Here is a 16,505-nt window from a genome sequence, read left to right as displayed (position 1 = left end):
AAACCGAAAGACTTTGTTTCGGGAACCCCTTCCTTGTTTGTAGGACCAGTGTACGTACAATAAACAACGATTATTTCAAGTTTCGTCCAATTGCAGCCTTGGTAAACAGATTTTCTGTCAATCCCATGGAGTCCATAGCACAGACGGTGGGTAACTAATCACCTGCACTGTTGTCTAACTACAGTCTTCGAATAAATCCAAAAACAAAGAGACTGCCAACATCTTCGAAGACGACTTTTGTGCGCTGTGAACGCGAGAGAAGCTCAACGAAGGGGTGCCAAAGATGGGCGACTCCAAAGACGAGATGGTGACGGAGACTATGATCGTGGGGGTGACAGAGTCTGGCATCATCAGGAAGAGGAGTGTGAAGGTAAAGTCTACAGTTACAGCGTTGTATTTTTCTTCTTCTTTGTGTGTGTTTGTGTTTGTGTGTGTGTGTGTGTGTGTTTGACTCTCTCTCTCTCTCTCTCTCTCTCTCTCTCTCTCTCTCTCTCTCTCTCTCTCTCTCTCTTGTGCCTTCTATGTTTTGTCACGAAGCATCTCGGTTGCTTCTATATTTGCATTTTTTCACAATGACCGTAGTCCGCCGCTCGTGCAAAACGCAGTGAAACTGACGAGCCTGTTTAGCGCGGTAGTGGTTTCGCTGTGCTGCATAGCACGCTTTTCTGTAACTCTCTTCGTTTTAACTTTCTGAGCGTGTTTTTAATCCAAACATATCATATCTATATGTTTTTGGAATCAGGAACCGACAAGGAATAGGATGAAAATGTTTTTAAATCGATTTCGAAAATTAAATTTTGGTTATAATTTTTATATTTTTAATTTTTTGAGCTTGTTTTGAATCCAAATATAACATATTTATATGTTTTTGGAATCAAGAAATGATGAAGAATACAATGAACGTAAATTTGGATCGTTTTATATTAAAAAAAAATTAATTACAATTTTCAGATTTTTAATGACCAAAGTCATTAATTATTTTTTAAGCCACCAAGCCGAAATGCAATACCGAAGTCCGGCCTTCGTCGAAGATTGCTTTACAAAAATGTCAATCAATTTGATTGAAAAATGAGGGTGTGACAGTGCCGCCTCAACTTTTACAAAAAGCCGGATATGACGTCATCAAAGACATTTATCTAAAAAATGAAAAAAAACATTTGGGGATATCATATCCAGAAACTCTCATGTGAAATTTCATAAAGATATCGGTCCAGTAGTTTACTCTGAATCGCTCTACACACACACACACACACACACACCACGACCCTCGTCTCGACAGATTCCCCCTCTATGTTAAAACATTTAGTAAAAACTTGACTAAATGTAAAAACGATGCATATTACATTGCGCACGTGACCAGTTACGGTCGCTATTACTGAGTCACCCAAAAGCAAAGCAAGCAAGATCTTAATAATAACGAGTGACGTAACAAGCTTTTTGTCTCAATCTATATGCTTCGAACACAGACTTTTACTGTTTTACAACCTTATCTATTTCGGGCTAGACCCTGAGTCTGCCGTCTCGCTAAAGACCAAACACTTTGTTACCACGCCGCAAAAGCATGGAAACTCTCGGCATGAATCCTCGACCACTGTCACGGGAAATTGGCACTGATAATCACTGGTCAAAGAATGCTCGCCGAGACTTTTTAGATAACACGGTTTCCGATAACCTGAGTGCTAGATGATTAAGCCCGTGTCACAGTGTTAGTTACCACTAACATGAGAGAAAAAAAGTTGTATACGCATGAACTGATTGTCTTGTGGACCACTAACACGAACAACAAAAAGTTGTATTATATGCATGAACAGATTTTCTTGTGGACAATCTGAAGTCTATGCTTTGGCGTAATTGTCATTTGTTTCACGTGGAAAATTTGAGTTTAGTTCCGACATTATTACCTACTGTAATTGCAGGAGATGAATAAAAACTCGAGGCACCTGACAATCCGCAAGACAATCTAAAATGTAGTGCTTTATATCTTTCGTGTAAACATCTTCTATTTCGTGCTTAAAATACTGACTAGATTCCAAAATGATCCCCGTTTTTGAATGAGATGAATTGCATGGGAGCTCGATGCACACGACAACGCCAGTAATCCTAAACAACTTCCACTAGACAATTTAAAGTCTGTGTTTATTTATCTCTGGTGTACATGTCTTTCATTTCGTGTTCAAATGTTGAGTCTATTTCACAAATGTTATAACTGTCATTGCACGAGATGAACTGGAACACACCAGCCTGACAACACTAATTCCCAAACAATTGATCTTCCGCCATAATAGCTCAAGCAGCCAGGGAGATAGCAGAGACCCTTGATGGCCTAGAAAGAAATATTATGAAAATAGCGGAGACAAGGTCAAGGTCAAAAACAATTGTTTTATAGTTGCTGCACACGTTGTCCATAAACAGTCGAAACGAATTCATGAGTGACATAATTTCTCATTAAATTAATTCTTTTGTACAGAAAAATATACTGACAAGACAAATAAAATGAAATAAACATGCAAGCACGTAGACAGCCGGACTGATAAACAAAGAGAGAGAGAGAGAGAGAGAGAGAGAGAGAGAGAGAGAGAGAGAGAGAGAGAGAGAGAGAGAGAGAGAGAGAGAGAGAGAGAGTGAGAGAGCGAAAGAGAAAAAAGAAAGATAGAGTGAGAGAGAACGAACGAACGAACGAACGAACGAACTTTATTACTCAAGGATGGAGATTTTAGGCTCACGCCTAGTCTTACAATCTGTCCCTGCTAAACTAAGGCATAAAAATAAAGACAATAAAAGGACAATTGTCAATCGCAATCATACAGTATTACTAATTTCAACATTACCTATACGACTACATAATGCATAATAGAACATTAAAATGTACATGTATGTCAATATAATACAAAGAAAACTCGACTCGCACACACACGCGCGCCGCATGCCTGCAATCACGTTCGCACTCAATACAACACACACACTCACACACACACATACATACACGCACACACACACACACACACACACACACACACACACACACACACACACACTCACACACACATACATATATACACACACACACACTGACACACACACATACACATATGCGCACACACACATACACACGCACACACACACACACACACACACACACACACGCACACGCGCACACACACACAACAACAACTTCATCATCATCATCATCATCATCATCCTGATCATCGAGAGAGTGTGCAAGAGAGAGAGAGAGAGAGAGAAAGAGAGAAAGAGAGACAGAGACAGCCGGAGAGAGAGTGAGACAGAGACGGAGAGAGACAGATAGAGAGAGAGGGAGACAGCCAGACAGACACAGACAGACAGAGAGAGAGACAGAGAGAGAGAGACCGAGAGAGACTGAGAGAGAGAGAGAGAGAGAGAGAGAGAGAGGGATTATCTATTTTGAGAAAATGAGCAAGAAAAAGCGGCTGTAGAGGGATGCAGTTGTTTATTACATGTCATTAACTCAAAAAGATGAAAATAGAATATATGACTGCCTTTCAAGAGTGATCATTTTAACACATAACTGTCGTTTGGTTATAACTTATATTGATCGCTTTTTTAATGTTCTCAGCTGAGCATGTGAATACGCCGTCTGCGTTTTTGTATTGTTCATAACGGCTTTCAGTCGGGTAATTGTGTGATACGCATATTTCCTACATAACCTATGTGTTTTTAAACTGATCGCTCACGGCATCCGACTCAAGACAAATACCTGCAGCGATATCTTATTCCGTTTTGAAGATTAAATCTTGAAGGGCCACGCATATTAAAAAAGTTCAGACAAATATCGATGCATGCGTGTTTGTGTTAGAGAGTGTGTGTGTGTGTGTGTTTCAATTAAATGCCCGCAGGTTTTATTCCAACTCATCAACGTTCTCGTGTTTTGTGGAAGCTGAAAAGACTCAACATTTTACTGTCCTTATTCCCGTACGTTCCTTGGGGTTTACCAGTGTGAGAAAATCAGGTCTGAAAAAGGAGGGAGTCTTATGGGGGTAAATTTATAGAGCGGACAAGCTGAAAAACAGGGTATTAAAAGAGAGGGAGTCTGAGATCGGGGGGGGGGGGGGGGGGGGTCGTCTTAAAAGGGGGTTCCACGGTATGTTCGTCTGTTATGACCTTTTCATGGAGCATGTCCAAGTACACCACATCAGTGCACCGCATTGCCTTTACTCCATTTGTTGTTGGTGGTATTTTCCTTTCGGCTACAACCGCATCTGGTTATCTTGCGTACTCACGCTCCAAGCAAAACCTCTTTAAAGTGTCTTTGTGAGGGAAAAGAACCCACTGAAAATGCTGTGTGTCTTTCATTTAAACGCTCGGAAAATTAATGGGAAATCGTTGGATTTAACTGATATAAACTCAGTCGCGCGCCGCGCCGTTTCCCTTTGGCATTTGGGTTTTCACATTTCTCAGTCACATTGCGAATTGGTTGAAACTGCCATTCTACCGTTTAGGCTACATGGCGCAGCCACTGTTTCTAGTTTTTATGTTTCCGACATGTGAAAAACGGATTTTTTCAGAATCATGGCAGGACTTGTAAAGCACGGTCTCAATTTCAATATTATTCTTAACCCATTTTTTTTCTTGCTTTTCCTTTTTCTTCTTCTTTTTCGTTCTGTTTTTCTTTTTCTTTTTTTTCGCGTCCTAAACTGAGGACTGAAGCACATAATCCCAGAACGGTAGACTGCGGAGTTTGTTTATTTAGTATTTCACAACTGCCATCTGTCTCAGTGTCTGCGTTTTGTGTGTGTGTGTGTGTGTGTGTGTGTGTATGTGTGTGTGTGTCAGTGTGTGTGTGTGTCACGGTGTGCGGGTGTGCGTATGTGTTTGTGTGTGTGTTTCACAGTCTGTGTTTATGTGTCTTTGTCTGGCTGTCTGTGTGTGTCCTCAATTTTTGTGCCAAATTCGGCCAAGAACAGTTAAGACCCACACATTGCTATTTCAATATTCCGTCTGGTCCAAATAACTTTCAGCTTCATAATTATAGCCACACTCTTTTTACACTTTAACATCTCATCTTGTCATCCCCGCAGAGACGCATCTCCCGAGACGACCTGCACGCCGCCAAGGACCGCAAGTACGGCAACGACAAGGAGGACTACATCAAGCTATATGAACGCGTCATGGCCGACCGTGCTGCGTCCAGTGCCGTGGAGGTGCTGCAAGAACGATGGCGCATGATCATGTTTATGTATGAAGACTGCATGGAGCTCGTCAAGCAGTGGGACGAAGAGCGGCTGATGAAACAACAGAAGCGCCGGAAGCGGCGACTGCTGTTCCTTTCTTTCGTCTCCCTCCCGTTTTTGTTGGTGATCGTGACGTGGTTGTTGGCTCGGTTGTGCTGGTGATTGTGACGTTTAAGATGATTTGAAACATCTGACTTAAATTTCAAGGAATGTCCCCGTTTCGACGTCCAGGGCAACTCAACACGGCTACTGCATCTTTGAGATGTTTGGCATAGGATAGCCGCTCCGTTTAGCTTCAGAGTCCAGTCTTCTTGGTCACGAACGCGACAGTTTCACACTGAGCTAAAATTGTTCATGAACATTTGTGGGACTGAAGAAGCGGCGGAGTATGTAATTGCGTGGAAAATGTAAATTTTATGCAAAAAGTATTCTTGCTTACAAAGGTCATACTGTTCACTGGGGACTACATGGCCCGCTGAGGTGACATCCGGTGTATACTACTTTTCTCTGTATAGCCACAACCGCGTTCTAGGATTATCACAAAGCCTACATAGATATGACTCGAAACTAATCTCTCTTTTTGAAAAGAGATGCACAAAAGTAATCCTGAGATGGACCAGAGACATATTCTGAACTGAGTATGTTGGTGACAGGGTATGCATGGTTGTCTCCCTGTTTCAGTCATTGGTTTACCAAGTTTGACCATTGGGATATATGCATGGTTTGCATGTCACAGGAGCCACAGCGGTTACCATTCACTTGAAGAAGTTGTTCACTGTCGCAGCAATTGTTATCAACAGTTTTCTATGTCGCAAAAACAGACACAGCACTTATACTAGTCAGCCTGAACCGTAGTGGGTAACGAGGTGTTATATTACTGAGGGACCTCTTTCTTAATCTCAGTTCTGCGTTCCTGGGATGAGGACTCGGATGTTCGTTTTGGTGGTGATGCTCAGGTTTTGTGGGGTTTTTTCAGACTGTGTTTTTTCGGTCCCTAAACAAATAATCAAAAGCTTCTCTTCCGTTTTGGCTTACCGGGGCTATAACAGGGCCCTGGCTTCATGGTTCAGGGGACGAAACTGCAAGACTGACGGGATCGTAAAGGGAGCAAACAACTGAGCAGCCTCAAATGAGCTTCTGTGTCTGCGCTCCCTGACGGAAGCCGGCGTTGTCTGATGTTTTAAGCCTTACAAAGAATGTGAATTAGTCATTGTAACTTAATTTAATAAGATAGACATATGTGTCATGGTTCTACAACATGCTACAGAGAAGCATGATAACTAAACCGGCAACATCAGTGGAACCCGTGTTTGTGTATATCTGGGTAGATCGCGTTGTCTCAAATTGTGTCTTTGACTGATCTTTGTTCGCCGTATGCTGGTATACACTTTTACGAAAGGAAGCAGATTCCAAACACTTGTGAGTTTCCAGAAATTGGGGTGTTCTGCTGTTTGTCTAGTAGTCTTCTGACGCAAAAGCCGAATTATGAATTTTGGCACGGAAAACTGAGTTCCAAGCAGCCGCATAAAGCAAACGCTTGGGAGAACTACGCAATTTGCCACATAGCGACTAAGGGCATTGTGCATAGGTCTTCAAATGTGATCTGCATATGATTCATTCTTCAACTGGTTGATTACAGAAAAGATTAAATGTTAACATGTCTGAACTGAATGGTTGAAATATGAACAAAAAATTAACGTGACGCCGAGTTCAGAACAATCCACAACAGAAACAAAACAACAATCAAATATCTTGATCACACATCTTCCTTTAATGTTCTCTTGGACGTCATTATCGGTCTCAGTTGAGAGACGGTTAACAGCCAATGAAGTAAACTCTTTCTGTTTATATAGATCTACATATATGTAATTATACAAAATACTCTGAACATGGATATTGCCTTTGCGTCGTACCGCTATGGATATCTGGGAAAGTAAGCCTGATTTAAAAGAGTTGTCTCTGACTAGTTATATGACTAGTGAGAACTTGGACATATACCAAAAATCTACGGCCTGGCTGCTTTCTGTGTAGATTGGGAATTTTATGTTGAATTAATTTAGCAGACGGACTGACATAGGTGTCGGTTACAAAATTAATGAAGAAAATAATTCACACTCTGCGTAGAAAGCAGCTCGGCTGTAGAGTGTTGGTATGTGTCCAAGTGGAATGATGCTCTTATATCCCACAGAAAACATGGGTGAATCTATGGTCGTCTGCAATATAGTTCAAACGGGAAGTTCTTTCTTTATTTGGTGTTTAACGTCGTTTTCAACCACGAAGGTTATATCGCGACGGGGAAAAGGGGGGGGGGGGGGGGGGGGGGGGAGATGGGATAGAGCCACTTGTTAATTGTTTCTTGTTCACAAAAGCACTAATCAAAAAATTGCTCCAGGGGCTTGCAACGTAGTACAATATATTACCTTACTGGGAGAATGCAAGTTTCCAGTACAAAGGACTTAACATTTCTTACATACTGCTTGACTAAAATCGATCTTTACAAACATTGACTTTCTTTCTTTATTTGGTGTTTAACGTCGTTTTCAACCATTCAAGGTTATATCGCGCCGGGGAAAGGGGGGAGATGGGATAGAGCCACTTGTCAATTGTTTCTTGTTCACAAAAGCACTAATCAAAAAAATTGCTCCAGGGGCTTGCAACGTAGTACAATATATTACCTTACTGGGAGAATGCAAGTTTCCAGTACAAAGGACTTAACATTTCTTACATACTGCTTGACTAAAATCTTTACAAACATTGACTATATTCTATACAAGAAACACTTAACAAGGGTAAAAGGAGAAACAGAATCCGTTAGTCGCCTCTTACAACATGCTGGGGAGCATCGGGTAAATTCTTCCCCCTAACCCGCGGGGGGCTCAAACGGGAAGGAACGTACAGGTACATTAATTAAAGACAGTCAACGTCTGCTCGAAAGCATCTTCAGTGTCGCACATACATTGTATTGTGTTCAGGAGGGAAAATCTCATGTTGCATATATATATATCACGGTAGGGCCTTACTGAGATGGCTTACAACCTGCAACTAATCTAACATCTGGTGCTCTGCTTTGAAAACAACGTCGAGGCCTTAACTCAATATACGCCACATTGCCTTTGACGTAATTGTGTGTACCTTTTATAATTCAGTGTCCCCAGTGATTAACTGATTCGGTCATGTCTGCAGAACTCATACCTGTTTGGGGCATGGAGAGAAAAAAAAGGACGTCACATTTTACATCGTTAGATCTTTGTTGTTACTAATGTAAAATGCTGACCTTCACCATTTCACTTTTTTTTTCATTCTTTTTCTTGAGCAAAACCATCCTACAGAACCTGTAGTTTTGAGGTAGTGAATTTTAAAGTGATATCAGTCTGACCCTTCACAAGTTCAGCCTGGGCCACTCTCCATTGAAAAGATGCCATGACCATATTTGTATGAACTGAGCCCACAAAGCCATTTTACTTTCACTGTTTCAGACTTTAAAAACGAAAATAAAATCAACTTATGTTCCTGTTTTGTTGCAGTGTTTGTGGGAGTATGCCTGTGTTGCCGAGTGTATGTGTGTGTTTGTGAGAGAGAGAGAGAGAGAGAGAGAGAGAGAGAGAGAGAGAGAGAGAGAGAGAGCATTGAAGGGAAGTAACCATGCATACACTATTCAAGGGGAACAACTTTCCCTTAGTCTGACTTGGAAACGTTATATAACAAGAAACCTTTAGTTCAGGTACCTTAATTTTAGACTTATGCTAGCACCTTACAAATCTTCCAGACAAGAGTGGGTGAAACCTATAATTGGAAGTGCCTTGTAGTAAAAAAAACATTTATGGTACTGTCGTATTGTGGCGGGCTGCACAAAAATATTTTAAAAGACACAACCAAACGAAAGAAAACTAAAATACACACAAGCACTTTTGTATCTTTTTATTCCCCGAAAATGCTCGTGTTCCCACTGGCGACCACAACTCTGGTGCAAAAAAAAGAGAAAAATACCAGCATTGTTGGATTTCTGTTCAACATAAAAACAGTAAACCTCTTAGCCTGTAGCCACACAAAATCAAAAAAGCCATAAATAACAAGCACCTCATTCCCAGTGTGCGAGACGATCATACTTTGTGGTTTTCCCAAACTCCAATCATCAATGTGATTTATGTATTAACATTAAAAAGAAAAAATGTTGCTCTTTCCCAACAATTTGAAATCAACTTTAAAGAACAGATTTGTTCCACATCAACATGATAATGTGTGCCTGCATAGCAGCACACCACAAAATGTCTATATTGAACCCAAGATCTCATTTCAAACCTGAGACCAAAACCTAATGGCATTGTATTTAATTATTCATGATCTTCATAAAGATCGACGCTACTTGTGTAGACTGGAGACTGTAAAAAAAGATTAGAAAGATATAGAAAAAATATATATGAAAAACAAACAATTTTAAGACGCCAAGCTCCTGGCTGGTACACATGATTCGTTTTTTCACAACCTCTCTTGATGAGAACATTTACTGATTTAAAATCAGAGAGGAGGTGGGTAATCCTTACTTTACATAGACCAAAGCAAAACAGTATATAAAAATAAGAAATGGCTAATTGTTTCTTTTTTAGTATCTGTGCATGATAGTTGATACCAAAAAACCTCCAACACTGACCCAAAAAATGTCACATTCAGATACTAAACAAGAACAAGGTAAAACATTTCTGAAAAAAATCACTGAGAACGCTCATAAATTTGTCACGAACAAAATGAAATATAAATCAAGAGCACAATATGTTAAGAAGTATGTCCACCCACAGTAACTTCTTACCAAAAACACCCACATTTCCATATTCTTAGGTACAATACATTAGCAAGAAACGATAGTTGAAGGCCATGTAAACTGGCAAGACACATGTAATACAAGAAGATACCAAAGCAACAGAAGCATTGCAACCGAAATGAGTACTTTTCGCACAAAAAGAAAATAATCTCAGAACATGAAGATAATAACAATAAGAAATGAAGGTACCCAACCTCGATACTGTATGCAGGTAAGAACAATATTACAAGTTACATCATAGTTTCCTGTTGGGATACTGAATACTTTAATTTTACCAAAAGGAAAAACAAGTTGCAATGAAACTGAACATACAGTATACTGCTTTTTTGTCATAGAAACTAGTGAGACCAGGGCTGGCCGAAACCCGTCCAATAAGACAGAGCTGATTTACTTTAGTAATCTTGCCAACAGAATGCAACAGATCCTAATTTGCATAAAAGGGTTTTCTTGATTTTTGAGCACATTCTTAAGTGATAAAGAATAGAATGCAATCATTTATACATTTTTAGTTGCAATCTCTATTTCAAGCCTTATTTCAAAGCTCAAAGCTGAAATGCAATCCTACAGTCCGGACTAAACCAAGGAATGTTTGACCAACATTTCAATCAATTGATTAAAATATGTGGTCGCCACACTGCGGCTGAAACTTTTCTTAAAAGCCAGATATGACGCCATCAAAGACATTTATAAAATAAAAAGGGAAAAACATCTGGGGATACCATCTGGAAAAGTGGAAGAATTCACATGTAAAGATTCGTAAAGACCTGTCATACAGTTTTCTGGGAACTGCTCAACACATGCTCACACACCATCACACACGTCTCGATTCCCAGTCTATCTGAATACATTTAGTCAAAACTAAATGTAAAAAGTGACGTCCTGACGAAAAGGAGACACCCATGTAAAGAAAGAGGTACATGGTAACCAAAGGCACTTGCACATGATTTTGGGAAAATAACATGCTGTCCATAATAGCTATGTCAGGTGAAACAACTTTTGCAGAGGTGTGCACTGCATGTGTTCATGCAGTTATTGGTGTGACTCTGTGTACAAACAATTGAATTGTTCTGCCTGTCTGTCTCTGTATACATGTAAGGATGATACTGATCAGCTCTGTGAAACCCATCTCATAAAGTGTTAAAAAATTCTCCTAATTCTCGTAGAATGACAAAACACATTAACTTAGAGACCCTAGACCTAAGGACACAAAATAAGATAGACTAGAAGTAAATGACATCTATCTCCTATCTCACATGGAATGAAACTTACAGCAGGGCAGGCAAGGCATGTGCACAAAATAGGCAAGGCTACACAAGTTGAACAAAGAAACTGTCTCAAAATCAAGGGGAATAATCTATGAAAGTCAGTATACAGTGACCTCTCATAACTTCGAATGTAAGTGTATTTGTTTCCCTTGGAAACCCAGGAAATATGTCAGGAAATAGTCTTTTAAATCAAGATTTCCTGATGGGACTTTCATCACTGGTTTGCTGGAAGCAAATCTTTCAAAAAAACATTTAACACAGATAGCTGTGTAAGCACCCCCCAATCATTATCAAACACTCATTTGAACGAGGAAGCATGTAAAAATGATGACACAGTATAAGCCAGTAGCACTATCAGAAATATCAACAACAGTCTATTTTAGTAAGTTATCCGCACCACACAAGAAAGCACATGGAAACCATGCGGCATGTAATATGTTTGTAAATCAAACTTAAACGTATTTGAACGTTGAAGGCAAATATCACGAAACAGGAGTATTTAAAAGAAAAAAAGAATTCAAAGGTCAACAAACAAAATTGAAAATATGAGAAATTAGTTCTTTCTTTCTATATTTGGTGTTTTACGTAGTTTTCAACCACGAAGGTTATATCGCGATGGGGGAAGGGGGGAGATGGAATAGAGCCACTTGTCAATTGTTTCTTGTTCACAAAAGCACTAATCAAAAATTTGCTCCAGGGGCTTGCAACGTAGTACAATATATTACCTTACTGGGAGAATGCAAGTTTCCAGTACAAAGGACTTAACATTTCTTACATACTGCTTGACTAAAATCTTTACAAAAATTGACTATATTCTATACAAGAAACACTTAACAAGGGTAAAAGGAGAAACAGAATCCGTTAGTCGCCTCTTACGACATGCTGGGGAGCATCGGGTAAATTCTTTCTCGTCCCAACCAATATGGGACTCCCCCTAACCCGCGGGGGGGTGAGAAATTAGTTCCTTTGTTACTTTTTAAAACACCTACAATGGGGAAAAATAATCCACACAACAAAAAAACACAGCTTGCAAATAGTCTATCAAAAAGATACCCATTAATTTGATTAAAGAAGCTAAATTTAAGTACATTCCCTCCAGACATCGAGCAATAGGCATTATCTACAGATGCTTTGATTTGAATTTCTCAGATATTAGTAAAAATGTTCTAACATCTTTAATCTTCCCCTTTTCTAATAGTGTAAAGCAATACTCATGACTCTACATCTTGACACATCATGGAACACTCGTGTGCGACACAAGTAAAGAAACTAAACGTACAAGTATCATGCAGGGAATCACAGTTCAAGATTCCAGTGAGCTGAAAGGACTAACAAAAAGCAAAGAAAAAGGGTGGTTTTTTGGGTTTTTTAGGGGGCAGGGGGCGGGGGGTGTCTACTGAGAAATAAATAAATGAATGAATAAAATAAATGAATATAAACTATAATAAAGACAAGAGAATTTGAAATAATTGGCTTAAAAAGCCTCTCAGGAAAATCTCATTCTCATCCTTGACACCAGAGGTTCAAAATATTGTTCTCCACAGAAGAGAAAGAAAACAGGGTTTTCCTAAAGACTATTTGCAACGAATAACATAATAACTTTGAAATGCACACCAAATTTTCAACCTACAAGTACAATTTCATTATCATTCTTAATACCCTATCACAAACTAATCATTATAAATCTTGCAACTGGAAAACATATTTCACATGAAATCCTTCTTAGCAAAGTACTGGAAGTGGAATGTACAAATCAGTCTTAATTTAGTCATAATTCTGATGTTTTATATATATATCTATATATATATATATATACGACTTGTGTCTGTGTGTGTGTGTGTGTGTGTGTCTGTGTGTGAGTTCGCGATGCACGGCCAAAGTTCTCGATGGATCTGCTTCAAATTTGGTGGGCATATTCAGGTAGACCCCGGACACATCCTGGTCGATGAGAATTTTCAACACGTGCTCTCAGCGCGCAGCGCTGAACCGATTTTGGTTCCACCTCAGCTACCCGGGCCCCCATACCGACACACCAAAGCCAAAGTTCTCGGTGGATCTTTTTCAAATTTGGACACCGTATTCAGCTACACCCCGGACACAATATCATCGATGAGATATTTCAACACGTGCTCTCAGCGCGCAGCGCTGAACCGATTTTGGTTTTTGTGTTCATTTCACCATTATAAGTAACTCTTCCTTATCTTCTCATCTTCTCCATGTTTTCAGCGTTTACCTCCCTTCCTTCGTATGGTGCACTATAGTATGAGTGGGGCGTCTTGGGATATTCCCGGCGTTCTGTTACTATTTTTAGAAGGTCACCGCAGTGTCCAGAACGTAAATTGGACCCGTAAATTATCCTCACTGTAAAAGTGCAAAGGTCGAATCAATTTATAGCCACGCGAAAAATACACTGTCATCTATCTCTCTATAGATACGGCTTCTCTGTGTGTGTGTGTGTGTGTGTGTGTGTGTGTGTCTCTCTATGTGAGCAACACCTGGGGATTGTTCAGTTCTGTTTGTGATGTGGTCTGGCGGCTTTTGTGTATTTGTATGTCTGAGATGGCAGTGGGCGTGCGCGTCCGGATGGAGGATGGGAGTCTTGTAGAAAAGGGCCCCTCCTCGGTTCGATCTTTTCGCCGTCTTCTCCTTAGGGATGGGAAACCGTCTCAGGCGGTCCGTGTCACGTTTACAACGGCAATTCTTCCAGACAGCGTCGTTCTGGAGAGTGAGGTGTACGGCGTCGAACCCTACACTCCTCCAGTGCGGCGCTGTACGAAGTGCCAGAGACTATCGCACCTAAAACAACAATGCAAATCAAAAGTGCAGATCTGCCCCCGATGTGGCTCCAAGGGCCACGACGGAGCGACGTGCACCAAGGCCAAACATTGCGTAAACTGCAAGGGCGAGCATTCCGCCGCTTATCTTGGATGCCCGGAAATGAGACTGAGGTTGCAGGCCAATAAGATCAGGTCGGCAGCATACATACCATATTCTGAGGCCCTGGATCGGGCGCGGCGCGAGCTCGCCAAACAACAAAATAAAACAGCGACTGCCCCAGCGGAAATGAGGGACTCCTTCTGGCGTCCCCCTCCGCAACCGATCCGGCGGACCTCAACCCCCCGGTCCGGGTACTCTTTGGCTGTCCAGAGACCCCCCCTGGGTGGGCAAGTAAATAAAATACAAGAAATCAAAAACAAAATGACCGAACATGACAATACACTCCTTCCAGTTCATGCGGACAGTTCTGCTGCAACCGCGAAGCACCAAACAACTTCGCAAAATCCAAATCCTGGCCCCCAGGCGCCCTGTAAGTCTCAGACGGCTCGGGCAGAGGCGCCGCTTCATGGGACCCCCGGGTTAAAGGCCTCCCTCCTACGCAAAGCCCAGAACAGGAAGGAGGACTCGAAAGAAGAGCAGCTCTTCGAGAGGTTGATGGGGAGAATGGAGGAGGGATTGGCCCAGAGATTCAGAGAATACAAACTTAAAACTGAACAGGAAATAAAGCAGCAGATGAGGGAGGAGCAGGAGAAGGCAGAGCTTGAGCTAGCCGACGCTGCACTAGATAAGCTAAAAACAGGAGAGCAATATGCAAATTTAAATGAACAACAAAGAGGCCTTCAAGGTTTCATCGAGCAGTGCCTCGGCTTCATGGTTAAGGCCAGACAGATGCAGAGTCCTCTCGACCTGATCGACTCCCTCTCAGCTACATACACACAACTCTCCAACACCAAGGTTGAACGCTTCATTCCGGGCGGCGCCACTCTGGCGCTGGGCGCCCTTGCTGGTGCCAAGCAGTTGTCCGTGACGGATATGAAAGCTGTCAAAACCACTTTTTAACCTATTTTAAATCTGCCCTTTAACTTACCTTCTTTGTGCGTGTTAAAATGGCTGAACAAAGTGAAAGCGGTCACGGATTTATCATATTACAGTGGAACTGTCGCTCTATCAACTCTAACTTCTCTCAGCTATATAATTATATATCAAATCAATCTGCTGACATCTTAGTTATCCAGTCAGTCAAGAGAAAACGCTCCCTACTGCCTTCTATAGATGGTTTTGACTTCCCTCCCATAGTAGAGCAAAAGGGCTCAGGGCAACTCATTCAAACAGCTATTTATATAAAGTCTTCCTTAAATTACAAACCCTTTGCACCTCTCATCCCTAGTTCAGAAAATCTCAGTACATGTGCTGTTGAAATCGAAATAAAAGGATCCAAAAACCTCAACATAGTTAACATATATTACCCCCACGGGTGTAATAAAAAAGGAACTACCGACTGGCTAAAATCCCTGGATCATGGCAGGGCACACTGGTGCGTGATGGGTGATTTTAATAATCACCACCCTCTGTGGGACTCTGCTAACCCTAGATACAAACATGCCAATAGCAACCTTGCTGACGTCATTTTGGAAACTGACTTTTGTATACTAAACGATGGCTCGGCAACCAGACTTCCAGACAGAGCTGACCATTCCCCGTCAGCAATCGATCTCTCCCTTTGCTCAAATGCCATAGTCACTGACATCGACTGGAACGTTTTCCCGGACGCCCTCGGCTCCGATCACTTACCCATTGTTCTTACCTTCCGCCACTTCGCCCCTAATCGCAATAACTCGGAGGTCAGAAAAAAGTACAATTACAAACAGGCAAATTGGGACAGCTTCCGTGCGGAGCTCGAGGGTGTCAGGGAGGAAACTCTCCTTACGGATGACATCGAAGCCTCTTACAATAACATACGTCAATGTATACTCACTGCTGCCAATAATCACATTCCGCTTAAATCAGTAAATCCTAACTGTAAGGCCAAAAGGAATGAGTGGTGGAATGCAGACTGTGATGAAGCCTTGGCAAACAAGCGATATCACATTAGGACATATCTCAGGCACTGCTCAGACGCTAACTTCACGAATATGAAGTCAGCTGAAATACAATTTAACCAGATCACCGCTGAGGCTAAACTTCAAAACTGGGAAAACTTTGTCCACAAAGAAACTAAAGATTACAAAGACTGTGGCAAAATCTGGAAGAAAATCCGCAGATTTAAATGTAGATACAGAACTAAAGAAAAGCCACTACTATCGGGTGATAAAATGACCACAACTGACTCTGAAAAGGCAAACCTATTAGCAGATACCTTTGCCAAAAATAGTCAATCAAAATCCCTAGATACTGAACGACTCAATTATAGGTTAGATCAGGAGAAGGGTTTCACAT

General features: G+C 41.1%; 1 protein-coding gene across 1 annotated transcript in view; it reads left to right on the top strand.

Moving 5' to 3' along the window:
- LOC138952859 (uncharacterized) overlaps positions 1–8,719 on the top strand; it is a 23,524-nt gene extending 14,805 nt beyond the window's left edge. The window contains exons 2-3 of the mRNA XM_070324594.1: positions 1–370; positions 5,058–8,719. The exon at positions 1–370 is cut by the window's left edge and continues 668 nt beyond it. Of these exons, the coding sequence (XP_070180695.1) occupies positions 284–370; positions 5,058–5,372 (402 nt within the window). The 5' untranslated portion in view covers positions 1–283 and the 3' untranslated portion in view covers positions 5,373–8,719. The remainder of the gene's footprint in view (positions 371–5,057) is intronic.
- Positions 8,720–16,505: the final 7,786 nt, after the last annotated feature.

Source organism: Littorina saxatilis, linkage group LG17 (genome assembly GCF_037325665.1).
Source record: "Littorina saxatilis isolate snail1 linkage group LG17, US_GU_Lsax_2.0, whole genome shotgun sequence".
In the NCBI taxonomy this organism is placed as follows: domain Eukaryota; kingdom Metazoa; phylum Mollusca; class Gastropoda; order Littorinimorpha; family Littorinidae; genus Littorina; species Littorina saxatilis.
The sequence above is the reverse complement of the archived record's forward strand: the minus strand, read 5'-3'. Positions and strand labels throughout refer to the sequence as shown.